We start from the raw sequence: 15498 nt of genomic DNA, 5'->3' as shown, positions 1-15498 counted from the left end.
GAGAAGAGGAAGGGTAGTAAAGGAGAAGAGGGGCACTCCATCAACGCAGATCTACTTAGCATATCCCAAGGATATTTGGGAAAGAAGGTGAATGGTACTTTTCAGGTACAACAAGGCATGAAATGAGCCAAAGGAGGAGACTTGACTACCAAGACATCTGATCAGAGTTATTGTAAACTGAGAATTGGATTTGATCCATCATCCACCAGCATAGAGATCCCCGACGCGGAAGCTTTAAAACTGAGCTTAAGCAGTAAGGGACTCTGGTTGGGAATGCACACTGAGCAAGAGAGTGTAGAGTCAGCGAGTTGTGTCATGAACTGTATCAAGAATGAACATGTACACGGGACTACTGTCAGTCAACAATCAACATTTAATACTCAACAGCTTATATTCAACATTGGAAAGTGTTTGTTTGTGCCACATTCAACAATCATCTAAATATAAACCATTAAAGCCTGGGGGGGGGGGGGCACTCTACTGAATGAAGGGGGAGAGGAGGAATCTCTGAGATGTGCTGTTTATACCGTGTTTTGGAAATAGTGTAAATTGACTTTACAAAAATTTAAAAATAAAGAGTGAAAAAAATACCTCTCTGTAAAGCAGTATTTCCCAGCCCTCTTCTGGAAACACACCTAACCAGTCAGGTGTTCAGGATATGCAATATGAATATGCAGATAGATTTCCATGCACTGGAGAACCAGTATATGCAAATCTCTCTTTCATGCATATTCATTCTAACAATCCTGAAAACCCCACTGGATAGGCGTGCCTCTAGAAGAAGACGGGGAAACACTGCTGTAAAATTATTTTGGAACCCAGCATGATTACTACTAGAGATGTGCTTCAGGTAAAAATTTCGTGTTGGGCTTTGTTTCGGGGCCCCACGTGGGAATTTTGGTTTTCCCGCGGTTCGGGATTTTTTTTTTCGGGGGCCCTGATTTTTGGGTTAGTACGCACTATCGGGAGTTAGTGCGCACTAACTCAAAAATGAGTTTTTCTGAAATTTCGGAAAAAATTAAATCTTTTTTCGGTTCTCCCGAACCATTCCGCATTAGGCAATTTCATTGACATTGCCTAATTCGGGTAAAGCAACTGCACATCCCTAGTTATTACTATTTGCTATAGAAGGTGTGAAAAACCTGGGGACTCCTAAAGAGGGCCTCAGCCCAGGGGTTGCCTATGGTACTTATTTTATTCATAAAAAAAAGATGCTGTGGTGCATGCAACAGTCTACGCCTACACGGTTAAGATACTACGCCACACTTTGTGCTTCACAACCACAGAGAATATGGGTTAATACAGGAGTCCTCAACTTGAGGCATTTGCAGTTATGTTTCTAATTTGACACCCATTATCCAACTCTCAATAGGCACAGATTGGCGTGCTGATGACCACAAGGCCCGGAGAGGTGAGGCCAGTTTATAATTAGTTTTAATTAACTAGAGCTCACAAAAATTGTAATTTTATTTTGGCAAGGTTCCAAGCTCCTGCCAGCGCCAACTTCCTTTTGCTGCTGAAAGCTGCTGCAACGGTGTTTTCAGACGTCTCCCGATTCGGTTCAGGGCCGGTGCAGTCCCACAGCCTCTCCAGTTTTCTGCACCACGGATTGTTAGCCAAAAGGACGGATTGAGGATGCCAGGTTGATGCCACCACAACCCTGTGGACATGCACAATACGCACACCCACTTGCCACGGGCTTGATCAAGGGTTTTTGTTTTTTTTATAGATTCCCTGCAAAGTTTTGTGAGTCCTTGTTTTAACTCATCACTACCCCCTTCTCAGGCCTCGATCCAAGAGTATAAAAAACACAACTCTCAATCCACTGGTCAAGATAACACTCCGTGAAGTCTAGCAGTCATCTTATAACGTCAGCTTATTCTTATATTTTTCCACGTCTCTAAACTGCTCCTGAATTCCCCTTGTTTTAAAATTTACTTTGAGGTAATTTTGAATTAGATTAAATTGCCCTATGTCACATATTGGGAACCATATAATCACACTGAAAAGCTGAGATTTGTATACCTTTCAAACAACATAAAACGTATTTGTAGGACTTGTGCCCACGGTAATCATCACATGATCTGATAAAATCTGATATAACAGGTACTAGAACAAAGAGCACACTAACTGTTTCCAGAAGAAACCTTAGCTGATTAAGCAAGCCTGTAAACTTTGGTCCTGTTGAAAATCCTTAAAATGGGAACAGCGTGACTAAAATGAGCAAATACGGTTTTTTTTTGTTGTTTTTTTTAAATCAATTCTTAGTAGACTTTTCACTAAATTCTAGAAACCATTTTATATGCAGTGTAAGCGCTATTTCATCAATTGCTATATTATTAGTGGTTTGTTTTCTGAAAAAAAAAATGTTTTAAAACTCAATTCCACATTTCATAAGTGGTTGGTGAGATTAAAGACATACTTATTATATATTCTTCTCAGAGGCTGACACCACTCAACCTTTGATTTATGTATACACACACACACACCCCATAAGTGACCTCACAACCTATCATTTCATTAACCACAGACACATGTGCACATTTATCTGCAGTTCTATGTGTCTCTCATTCAACCGTCTTTTCCATAAATGCCAATTCTGGAGAAGGCAGTGAATGGCCTGCTTAATAGCTAAGAAAATAAAATAAATTTAAAAAACGGATTTGCAGGCGAAAGATGCACTTCAACTTCACCAAATCTCATGAATATTCACTCTGAGCATTTTGAAAACCAGTCCTTTTCAAGGATCAGAGTGTGGGATCCTCGGAAACAGCACGATCAGAGAAATGGGGGGGGGGGGGGGGGGGGAGGTCAGGTTATGGGAGGCAATTATGAAATCAAAGAACATTTCATTTTCAGGCTGCCGTATACTAACCTACAAATTACAGGAAAGGGTACATTTTTGCTTGCTGCTGCTGGTTTCCATTGCAAACACTAGATCTCCTCTCAGCAGAAGCCTAACTGAAGTCCGTGTTTCCCTTCATTATTTTGCATGTGCTCAAGCCACATGCCAACGACGTACCAATGACTACGGATAGGAAATGTTTTCAACTTTGCATTAATTATGGCCACAGGCTGAGCGGGCGATCGTGCTTCTTGAAGGAGGAGGAGTTCATAAGCATTTCTATGGACTCAAATTTATAAACAAGGTGGTCTGAGAAGCAAAATGATTTAGGATGTGCTTTTGAAAACTAGAAGAGGGGCAGAACCTGCAAGAAAAAAAAAAAAAAAAAGAAGCACCTACAGCAGAGCATAGGGGTAAATAAGGGAGCAGAGGAAGCCCATGAGATACACCGGGAAGCAGACTGCAGGTAACTAGGAGAAGACCACTGACCAGCTGACATCAGCTATATTCTACGTCAAAATAGCTCTTCAAAAAGGACAGGATGAAAAAAAAAAACGATAAACACGAGTCAGGAAGGCGAAAGTGATGCTTTTAAAGCAAGAACAACAACTTAGATACTCAAACTGTGTTCCTTGGCTCTAACACCCCTTGCTATGGGCTTATTCTTGGGCGGAGTAGCTACCGAAATAGTCTGTGGTCTTCATGCTAAGGCAGACAAGGATCTAAGCATGCATAGTCTAGAGGGAAGGCGGGACGGGGAAATACGAGACACGTTTAAATACCGCCACAACAGTAATGCACAGGAAGCAGGGCCCCCCCCACCCTTTCAAAAGAAATGAGGCTCCTGAAAGAGAGTGAAAAGGAGGGGTAGATTCAGTAGTGGTAACAACTAATCTAAGGAAATATTTCTTTACAAATAGACTGCGGATGCATGGAAGAGTCTCCCAGGGGAGGTGATGGAGACAAGGACAGTATCTGAATTCAAGAAAGCACGGGGCAAGCACTGGATCTGTCTTAGGGGGGATTGAAGGGCTGAGCAGGAGATGTGGATAAGGCAAACCAGATGCAAACATGACAACAGAGAGACTATGTGGCTCATGTCTTTTTGTACCTACATACACACTCACATAGGGGAACAGAGAGAATACAGGATAGAGCAGAAGTAGGAGAGACCACAGAAACATCATTGGAACAACAGCCCTGTGAAACAATTACAAAAGTATTTTTAATGAAGGTATCTTCCAAGTGACTCATTTGCAAGTCACAATGTATCTTTTTTTTTTTTTTTTAAGTCCAGCTCTATATGCAAGCGTGTCACTATTTTACTACAAGCACTTTGATTATATTCTGACAATGTCTTATGTTGATATCTATACATATTATAAATACAGAGAGTTTAGAAGCGGTGTGAATGAGGAATGATTGACTAGGGCAATTGATAAATATATGTGTGTGTTATTGTGCCAATTTTTTTTTTTTGAAAAAATTTTTTGAATCGTTTTGATATTCATTGCCATTGTGTAATAAAAAACTTGCAACATTATTCATCTTTCAAATCATTTAAAACGTTAGTGGTGTTACTTACCCTATTTTAGGGTTCTCTGACAGATGTAGCATTTTAGGTACCCACATTCCATTTTTATTTCATTTAAAGCCAAGATCATATATATATATATACATACATACACACACACACACACACACACAAGTACCTATCTATATATTTATATATCTATATGTATGTAGCACCATTACAATAATTAGACCTTCAAAATGAAAAAAATAAAAAATAAAACTTCATGTCATGCATCTGGTTTGCACAAAGCCTACATGGAACTCTACAAATGTTCCGTATATTCGTCCCTCCCCTCCAGATAAATTAAGGACTCTATCTGATAAATTCAAGGAACCTTTTCTTTCCTCAGAGAGCCTGTCCAACTGTGAGATTCACATTCACACGACCTAAACTAAAAAATGCATCTCAGAGTTGAATTTTTGTTTGTTTGTTGTTTTCTTTAATTCTTGCAACAAAAAAGGATCTATTTGAAAGCTGGAAGAATAGTCTCCTTGTGGGAGTTACTGGTAGGTTAAACTCCTGCAAAGCGCTGCTGTTGCAGTTCAAAAGCAACACTTCAACCTTAACAGCTGAAGGGTCAGTTGGGTTTCAGGAGCTACCCCCATGGGTGAATTATTTTAGCAAACTTTGCATTAATAGTGCACAACAACTTTAAACATTAAAAATGTTTTCTGAATTTTGGACCTAGAGCTATTTTTTTGGGTGGAGAGGGGGCAGTAGGGTGCTCAGTATTAATGCAAATTTAAAACTATGTGCATAGCCACCAGAAAAAGAACACACATTACACTGTATTTATGCTCATTTTGCACGCATTGGACTCGAGGCTTCAAGCACTTTAAACCTGGATCTGAAATCGTAACCTCTTGCAGAGTGATGTCTGTTTATTCCAAAACTTATCACAGGAAACAAAGCTGAAGCTTTTCTTTTCCCATATGGGTGCTAGGTGCATTTAGTTGTTCTTTGCAAGAAAGAGGTGCTGCAGAGCGCAGGAGTAATGCCCGACCTCTCAGATGGGGGGGTAGGAAGGGAACGCACAGTCCTCCGTCATATAAATAAATCTTCCCAACCCCAAATTACAGCCGTCTAGTATAAAATTCTGCTTTCTCTGTGGGCGTACAGTGCTGCACTGCAGCCTTCTATTCTTTCTCCACCGTTACACACAGTCAAGTAGCATTTCATACTGGCTAAATGAAAAATATATATATATTTCTTCTTATGCATACAGATTATACTCCCCATCGCTTATTTAAAACTGTTGAACAATTACTTCCATATCCTACCATTTTTCTTTTGTATTCCTGCATTAACAACAAACACTGTCACAAGATTCATTTGCAGAGTTAACCCTCCACAGTAACCTACATCTCAATATGAATTTCAGAGCAGCCGTTTAAGATTTCTCTGTCTAGCCTATAATGGACAGACAGCTAGTGGGCAAGGGAATCTTATTAAGCAGAACATCACAGTCCAAATCTTCTGTTAGCAAATCCTACACAAATGTGGGGCAGGCTCTTGGGGGGGGATTTCTTTTCCCTTATAATCACATTTGCTTTAAATCCTTTGTTTTCCTTGAATGAAAACAAACTCTCCTTAATCCACTATTAATTTGGATTCCTTAATGCAGTTACAGCGTTTCATTAAAAGCATTTATTGCATTTCAGTGACTCTGCTTGTGCAGTTCTTGGGTTTCGATGCGATTCAGTGCTGGGAGATAAAAATGTCACATCTAATAAAAATCTGTACCACTTGAATGCATCCAGCATGCCTTACAATTCGGTGAAATAGCTATAACATGTTTCAACGCAGAACGGTTTTATGCAAAAAAAAAAAAAAATAAAATTTAAGCAAAAGCAGTACGGTCTGATCCGCATTTGTACATTTTAAAGAAACGGCGGTTCCTTGTCATAGTCAATATGGGTGTTGTCCAACTTCATATAGGAAACTGGTGCCCTTTTCTAGCTTTGGGAAGATAGCGGTTATTTAAAGAACCCAGTAGATTTAACAGCTGGACAGCTGCCTGAAGGGAAGTCTCTAACGTAGACCTGGAATGCACGGCTACACTTTCAGTCTGCTTATGTAATGAAAACCTCAGGTTGCAAAAAACAATAAATCCCGCTTGGAGTGGCAGAAGGTGCAGCCAGCTAGGAAGATGAGTGCGTTATCCACATGGACGTGTGCCCTCCCCATGCCTTGCAATGACAACACTATTCCCATATGCTGTGGATCAAAGTCAATTCTGTTCATTTGCTTTTCAATTTCAAAAACATTTAACATTTGGTTAAGCAAATCTCCCTACTGCTGCATAATTAGTCAAACTGGAGACTCCCGTTTCCGTGCATGGATGTATTTTGATTGAACACTGCTTATGTGCTGTCTGGTATATGCGTTGGGCAGATGATGCTATTAATCTCTGCATGTAGTACTTAGATAAGTAGCTCTTTCACTTTTCTTTTCCTTGGATGGCAGACAATTCATGGCCATGTAATACTAAGCACTAGTAGTTCTTTTGTAAATCAGTAATAATGAACAAAATACTACACAAGCTACACCAGTAAGGATGTTTTAGCCGAGAAAATAGTTCCATAGTGACAATCCTCTCACTTTTGTGGAATGCACTTCCCAGCTTTATTACACCAAATGATTTTTTTTTTTATTATTATTATTTATATAGCAAATACGTAGCAGGACACCAAAAATTTTAAAATTTATATGCCAATATTTAACAAATGACACTATAGAATAAGTTAATACCAATTAGCCTTTTACGGATGCCGATACTAATACTAATTAGCTTTTTACTCTTATCCAAGTCTGTAAGAAAAATAAATTCTAGAAATACACCATGGTCTCCTGAAGCACAGCTGACTGTTATTTTGACTTACTGGATCTCAGTTTAGACAGAAAAGGTACCAATTTCCAAATGAAAAGAATGCCATTACTTATTGATTTGATTTGATTGGTGTGCACACAGCATCTGCAGGCAATCGTCTATGACCGCAAGACAATGCAACTCCCTTTGCATGATATACTGCCACTGCCCCAGCTGATTGCTACATATCAGTGCTTTGTGACAAAAACGTAAGCCGTCCTCTTAATAGCCAGTTAATGTCAGTCTGATTAATAGCTCCAATACCATATTTTTGAGAGCTTTGATTATTTTCTCGCTGCCACCACTGTTAGGGCTGGATAACAAGAGTTCCCCCCCCCCCCTCCACATAACATAGTAATCTCTTTCAAAGCCAAAATTGACTCTTGCAGACCTAAAAAAATATAAAATTTTAGGATCAATCGTCTGCCGAATGCAGACTGATGGAGTTTCCTTCGCACTGACCACTTCCTTATCACACAAGCGCTATGCGCAGATTCAACGCCATCCAAAAGTCAAATCATTACGGGTTTCAAAAATACACGACGGCACCCATTTCCTGTTCTCCCAGCAAGACATCAATAGCAGCAATAATTTCTACAAATATTTAAACTGGAAAAAAAAAAAAAAGGCTTTTTGAAGTATGAAGCACATTAGCTAAAAGGGTTAATGGGTTACTCATTTTTTTTTGGGGGGGGGTTTGATCAAACTAAACATTAGCGTAATAAACTACATTTGAGGAAAAATGCATAAATCTTATCAATAATCCTTTTACGTGAAGCACAGAACGCAGTGAGAGTGCAGTTTATATTTGAAAATCTCTCTCTGAATACACATAGACAAATTCCCTGAAAAGTGATTTGCTGATGCTTGCCCACAAGCTAATTCTAGTTCATCCCCTAACCTTTCTCCCAAAAATGTAAAAAAAAAAAAAAAATCCAAGAAGGGCCTAAAACCTTTTTTTAAGCTTTAAACAGGCTATTGTTCCCAGCTCCCAGCTAACCTTTTCTCTCTTGGCTTTGTTCTGTGGTCTCCTCTGCAGCAGTTTCCATGGCTGGTTTCATGCCATCCACCAAAAATGTCTTTCCCCCAAACAAACACTTTCTTCTCCTCTCCGTCCTCGCTGCCTTCCCCTTCCTCCGTGTCCTCTTATTTACAGCCTGCGGTGATTGAGTGGCTTCTGTTCTCCTCTCCCCCTTCTACAGTAACTGCTAACAGCCCCCTTTTTTTTTTTTTTCCAAGATGCAAAAAAAAAAAAAGTCTTTGTCAGCTTCAGTTTCCCTCTGCTTGTTGGTCCATAATGATTTCTGCCAGGGAAAGGAAAAAAAAAAAAAAAAAGCTCAGCGATACGTCACCGAGGATCCCAGTTAGAAAATGGCCATTCTGTGGGCTGATTATGCCCTGGACTTTTTGGGTTACTGGGGATGGGAAGAAATCTGGTTCCTAGCACAGCTCTTCTCCCCCCTTAACCCCCCCTCACACCCCCCTTGTGCTCTCTCACCCTCTCTTCTTCACCAAAGGCTTCCAATGAATGCTAATCAATTCCCACACCAAAGAACTGATGAATGACATCACAAGGGTGGGGGGGATGTGTGTGAGAATGAAAGCAATCCCCCCCCCCCCCCATGACTCAGCTATGGAACTGCCCCCCCCCCCCCCCCGGTCTCTAAGGAGAGTGCATGTCACCACACAATCACAAGGCTCGCTTTCCCATGGGACTCCTGATTATGCTTTGCATTCTGATTTATTCCATATGCACCCCCTCTCCTCTCTCCGAGCACAGAAAACAGGATGTGCCAACGCTGCCTCCAGCTTATGCGGGCAGCAGAAAAATGAGGGCTGCTCAAAGACACGAAGCAAGGAAAATAAAATCGGAAAAAAAAAAAAAAAGCACGGTACACAAATGTGTCCTATCCATCCCACGCCGCCTTGCAAAACCATGGCACCAAATAAAATAGAAAAACAAAAACAATAGCCATTTGACTGAAATGTGAGCTTGCGTGCTTGTTTTAATTTTTATTTTTTTTTTTACAGACAACTTAACCTGCTAATCCCAGACTACTAACTTTAGCAGCCAATCTGTTTTCCCTTTGATGTTGATTTGGCTTTTGAATTCGTTTATGGGACACAAGGTAATAATACACCTTTAAAACGTAAGCTAATTCCATTGGAAAAAGGGAAGTGCTCCCTTAGCCTTATTCGTTCTGAATGTTTTGCTTTCGGTGGATCCAAGCTAAGAATCATCCAAAGAGGTTGCTTGTGAGCTTTTGAGGCCATACAGACTAATCTGAATATCAGACAAAGGGACTTAGGATGTCTTGAAACTTTGTCTCCAATTATATATCTTGTACTACAATCTACAAAGAACCCATTTCCAATTTAATGTTCAGTCTTGCTACTTGATCATGAATATTTTGTTTCTCCATTTTTTCTCCCCCCTTTGATTCACATTTCTCATTTATAAGGTTATGGCGGTCTTCCCTTAAAAAGCAAAACAAAAACAAAAAAAAACAAATAAAAACAAAACCCCAAAACAATTCTACATCAGCTCTTTTTGTCCATGAGGAGGAGATAGCAACAAGCAAATCTATTTCCACCGCTGAACTCAACAAAGACACCCAACACGCCACACCTGCACTTGTAATGTTTGTGGTGTCATCAAAATGGGAAACTAGAGACCATTTTCTTTTTCTATTTTTTTTTTGTTTTTCTGAAACAGATAGTTATTTTGTGGAACCAAGCTAATTCAATAGCAGCATTAAAAAAAAAAAAACACCAACTTCCAGCGCTTGTATTTGAATTAAAGTCCTCTGGAACAAAACTACTGTAAAATTAAAAAAACAACAAAAAAACATGCTTACATTCTTGCAAGAAGCCAAGCAATACATGATCCACTTTAGCTGTTATGTTTTGTGTTGCAAGCATTTAAGTCCAGACCTCACTCATCCCTTTCACGTCTTGATCGAGAGACAATGCTACAATGTAAAGCAGCAGCAGCGGCAATACCATCACAATCTGATTACATAAATTCACTGAGCAGTTACAACGGGAAAAACTTCAACATACCCATGTTCTTTCTGGTATCTACTTCATTTCCAAGGCTGAAATAAGTTTTGGAAGTTCGTGCATGCTCTTCCGGATTAGTCACTCCCACCATTACAGATCTACACAAATCAGGGCTCTGCTGCGATGCTGCTTATCAGACACCAATTCTGGCATCAACCAGACCCTGCCAAAAGATTCACAAACAACTGGAGGAGGAGGAGATGGGGCAAAGAGGGGGTGTGGCCACAATTTTAAAATGAGCAACCTAATGCAAGAAAATTTAATATGGAAAATTATTTGGAACAAAATAGAATGAAAACCCCCAGAGCTCAATATTGAATTGATATTTTGGAAGCAGGATAGGAGCATAGGGTGTAAGAGTTTGTAACTTGTGTCTTCCTTTGACTTTTATCCCAAACAAGGTATTTGGTTTTGTTTTTTTTTTTAATTAAGTAAGAAATTTAATATTTTCCCCAAACTGGAATTAAGGATCCACACCCAAACAATCCTTCTGTAAAAGTCTACTACTGGTTCCAGTGATTTGGACAGATCACTGATTATCTCTCTATGTAGTCCACCCGAGTCCAGTTTATGTTCTATCCACAAATTTGACGAGATCCATGCCAAGGGTCAAACATATTAAGTATGTTTTCTACAGATACAAAAGGGGGGGAAAACCCCATACACCAGGCTCTTAAAAAGTAAAACACAAATCACCACTGTGTATCTTTACACTTATGACTGTATTTAGTTTTCACAGAGAGACGGGAACCAGTATGGCTAATCTTTAAAGCACTAGAGATGCTCATAAAATCAAAACATTTCTCAACCATAATGAAAAATAAATCTGCATTGGAAATAGCTATACATTGCTTATCCAAGAATGGCTTTCACCTGGATCTCGGGAAGATTAACTTGACCTACCAGAATCAAATTCAGCATGATGTAGTCTAACACAGATTTTTTATTTTCATCAACTAGGGTTACCCAACATGGATCAACAGAGGTCGAAAGCAGTGGGCGAGTTCTGAGCCTCAGCTGGGATTACTTGGTGTTCAGATTCCCCTGAACCATGCACAGAGGCTCAATAGAAAAATAACCTCACTTGTAAGCAGCAGCAGAAGCAGCCTAGAGATACCCATGTCATTCAAAAGTTTACGGGAGGAGTAACTTCGGGTGGGGAGGCAAGGGAATCAGCATACAGCTGATGCATATAATTGTACGGGCCACAATGAACAAAACCCAGGAGGGCATTCAGAAGTTAAACAAAATTTTGTTGTTTAAAATATACAGCACGAACAAACTAACTAATGGCATGGAGCGTAATAAAGGCTTTCGGTGTCCTTCATTCAGAATGTGCATGAAAAATCTCATTAGTGGCTTCTACCAACTGCGAGTAACTCAGATATCAGTAAAACATGAAAATACAACCATCACCCTCCCCCATCCCCACCCCTACTAGATCTGCTGGTTAATTTTTACGCCTATATTCAAGAGAGTTATATACAATCAGAAAAGCCATGCCTGACCTACCAACTACAGACTGTCCCATAAATCACCACATCTGCGAGCACACATTTCCACATCAGTAGGGGTGGCAAAAAAAACAAAAAACTCACAATTAGCTCATTTTACAAAGAGACTAGAAGATCAACTTGAACTGGAGAATCTTTTGCAAATTCCTAACTGCAGCACAGCCCTGTATCTCTCTCTGAATGCCAGGCAAGCATGAAGAAACGGCCCTGTGGCAAGAAAATGTAACTGAAGGGCAGCAGACGATGGTAGCAGAAGCATTTAGCGGTATTCTCAATCTACAGAGGTGTGCACAGAATTGCTTTCTTGCCCTTACTGGCAGTGATTTTATATCCCTCTGCCCCGCCCCCAGTATGTCATGCTCCAAAAGTCACACACATGGTACATTTTCAGAAGATTCAAACAATCCCACCAAAAACTGTTCCTAAACAACCTTAAATACTAAATAAATTTAAAAAAAAAAAAAAAAAAAAGTGTTCCTTGTGACAGGGTCCAGCCTCTATACAAGTAAAAGGTGTGCATGCAGTGTAACAGCACACACTCCTTTACCCAGCGTGAAAAATGTGCATTTTCTATTCCTGGCTGAGAAAAAGGTCTTCTCGGTCACAGGGATGTGACCCACATGTGCAAATGTCTTCTACCCCCGCAATCATTTTTGACAGGTTCTTACATTACTGTGTATATATGTATATAGATAGATAAATAGATGTATTCCCCCCAAAAAATGTTACATTGCCTTTGAACAGACAGAGGCAGGACAACATATTTTGGTGGAGAAACACACAAGAACATAAGAGGCGCTATGCTAGGTCCAACCAAAAGGTCCATCTGTTTCAGTCCGTCATTTCTTCTAAAATTGTTTTGTATGCAAAACAAGGGATAAGGGTCCAAGTCCAATTCTACAGGCCAACGAAGAGACTCAGGCTAACTTCCATAAACCAGGATGAATTAGCCATGGCTTTGGGAACGTCCTCCACTCCTCTAGGTGTCTGAGCTTTCTCAAAGCACACAGAGCTGTGCCCGTGTGGGAGCATCTCCCATGTGACTCCCATCCTGCCTCAGTCTGTTATCCAAGCTCGGGATGGAGTCAGATAGGAGTCTGGGGAGGCGGGTGGGAATTACATGGCTAATTCATCCTGCTATCCACGGAAAACACAGTTTATGGTAAGCAAGCTTGCTCTTTTCCTGCAGATAAGGAGGCTGACTTAGCCATGACGTTGAGGAGTCCCAAGCTGGAAGGTTGGAGCATCAGCATCCCCCGGGGGCAGTGTACTGTCTCTTCCAGTTTCCAATGACGCGATCAACCTGACCCGTGGTCACGGACAGTCTCTCACTTGTCCTTGACAGAGGATGGGTCGATCCTCTCTACCCTTTGCAGCCACATGCTGATCAGCAGCGGTGTAATGTGTAAAGGCATACGACAATGGTCAATTTTTGGCTCGCGAATGTCTATGATGAGTGCATCCCTCGAGGTGCGATGAATGCCACAACTGTTCTGTCTTGGTGGTCTCAGTGCAGCATCAGAATGCTTTATGTTTGCTGGAGCAAGACAGGATGCACTAGGATCCGGAGCCCGGGCACTTCATCTCGAAGGACTCCCCAATTGGTAGTGCTAGACTCAGAGTGTACGCAGTAGTCAAGAGTAAGGTTGGGCAGATTAGGAATCCAACGTGTGACGTCAACTTCTGCATCTACCTTAAGCAGCTCCAGGAGACGGTTGGCACAGTTATCGCCCGAGTAAGACGGAGAGCCGAGATAACCCCAGGAAAGGCGAGGACTCATTCATAATGCTGCCTTGTCGCAGCAAGATTCAAGGAACGATGAAGCAGTGGATAAGTGCCCGGTCACTGACTCTCTTTCCTGAACTGAGGGAGACCCGGGCGGACTTCCCCCTGGCACATTGTCTGACAGCTGTCAGTCAATGCATATAGTTGAAGGGTTTGGGCCCCATGTGACTGATAACGAGGCCAGCTTCTTCAGCGCTGTGACAGGATCATTGGCGCCCCAGTCACAACGAACACTGCTTCGCTGATATCCGAAGCAGTTGTAGAATGCCATGAACCTCCACCCTAGGGTCAGGCAATCTCAATCGACATGACCAACAGGAGAAACATTCTTCCTTCTTAGGCAAAAGGATGGTTCAACCCCATACGTGCAAGCAAGATGGACTGACAGCCTCACCAATCTGTCATCCTGATCAGAGACATGTTCGGTAAGAAAGTTTTGAACACAGGCTCGCACGGGAAGAGTTTCTCGAAGAGGCCTATCTCGGAAGTGCTAGAATCATCTCACCGACTGGTGATGCTCTCCTCAGATGAGGCCTAACAAGGTAAGTCCACGTACAGCTGCTGGCCGGCCTCCTAGGCCTTGTCTATATGTTGGAGCAAAGACTCCACCGGTCAGCGTACTTCCAGCATCAACTGCACGTCGATGCATCTGCCAACTCTCCCCTGCACCTAAATCAGGTCGCAACACCTCTGTGTTGGCGAAGGGAGGAATGCAGCTCAGGATTCCCAAATGGGAAGATATCCGCCGCCGAGTGAGCAGATGCCCCAGCTTCAACCAGTCACTCAGATGCTTCGACACAAATGGCTCGCTGCATCTGATGCATCGCTTCAATGAAGCATGTGGAAGCCTCGGCTTCGATGAAGCGCACAGATACGTCAGGTTCGGCGAAAAAGCACTTGGATGCATCAAGTGGATGGACATTCCACGATGCTCCACTCTGAACCAGTATGGGGTGCTTAACAGAATCCCCAGCTTGCCATAGGGCCTTGCCGAAGAGGCCCTCCCTGTCCTCACTCTCGGGGAAGTTCTATCTGGGCCCTGGAGCAAACTCAACGACACCTGGTCTGACACAAGCAGCACAGACTCAGCTTCCACCATCCATTGTGAATCTTCCTCCAAATAGCGAATGAAGGTAACTAAATTAATAACAAAAATAAAGTAAGAGAGAAAGAGCTCTGCGTGCACCCAGCAGCGTGGAAAGAACAAGATTGAAGCAGGATGGAAGTCACATGGGAGATAGTCCCACACGGCCACATAGAGTACAGCTATGTGTGCTTTGAGAAAGCTCCGCCACCTAGAGGACCGGAGGACGTTCCCAAAGTCATGGCTAATTCAACCTGCTTACCTGGGGAAAGCATATTATTTGCTGAAGCTCCTGAGAACCATCTCTAGCTCCTTTGTGTGCATTCATGCTCTGATCCCTCACTGACCAAACTGCCCTTAGGATACACTGAGGGTAGACTTGAGTACTTTCCAGACCATCCCTGACCGATTCCCTCACTAGGGTAATCTGGATTGACCAAACTGTCCAAATAAAAACTGGTGGTGCACGTGGAAGGCGTGGTTTGTTTATTTATTTTGGAGTGGAAGGAAGAGTAGCTGGAGGAATGGTCCCCAAATTCAGGCCCCCCCCCCCCAGCCTGAATCACAATGGGGAAAGGCCTAAGTTTGTCAACCTCCTCACGGGTGCTGAGAAAAGAAGAGTTTGGAAGTTGTCTCTTTTTTCCTGAGAAGTTTATTTTTTTGGACACCTGTACTTGCCCAGGAGGGAAGTCACCCATGACTGGGAGGTTAGGATGCAGTGCGACTTGTTCTTCTATAGAGATAAAAGAGTGTAGCAATGAC

General features: G+C 41.8%; 1 protein-coding gene across 5 annotated transcripts in view; it reads right to left on the bottom strand.

Moving 5' to 3' along the window:
• Positions 1 to 15498, bottom strand: part of GPM6B (glycoprotein M6B) — a 220040-nt gene that overhangs the window by 76285 nt on the left and 128257 nt on the right. For 2 of the 5 annotated variants that reach the window (XM_029604559.1, XM_029604563.1), the window contains exon 1: positions 10354 to 10459. The exons of 1 other annotated variant lie outside the window; for it this stretch is intronic. In XM_029604559.1, the coding sequence (XP_029460419.1) occupies positions 10354 to 10444 (91 nt within the window). In that variant the 5' untranslated portion in view covers positions 10445 to 10459. Of the gene's footprint in view, positions 1 to 8290; positions 8466 to 10353; positions 10460 to 15498 lie in introns of those variants that run through there. 2 more of the 5 variants (XM_029604565.1, XM_029604562.1) reach the window with 2 other exon arrangements.

The sequence above is a fragment of the Rhinatrema bivittatum genome, chromosome 5, assembly GCF_901001135.1.
Source record: "Rhinatrema bivittatum chromosome 5, aRhiBiv1.1, whole genome shotgun sequence".
NCBI lineage: Eukaryota > Metazoa > Chordata > Amphibia > Gymnophiona > Rhinatrematidae > Rhinatrema > Rhinatrema bivittatum.
This window is presented reverse-complemented; position numbering and strand designations above follow the sequence as displayed.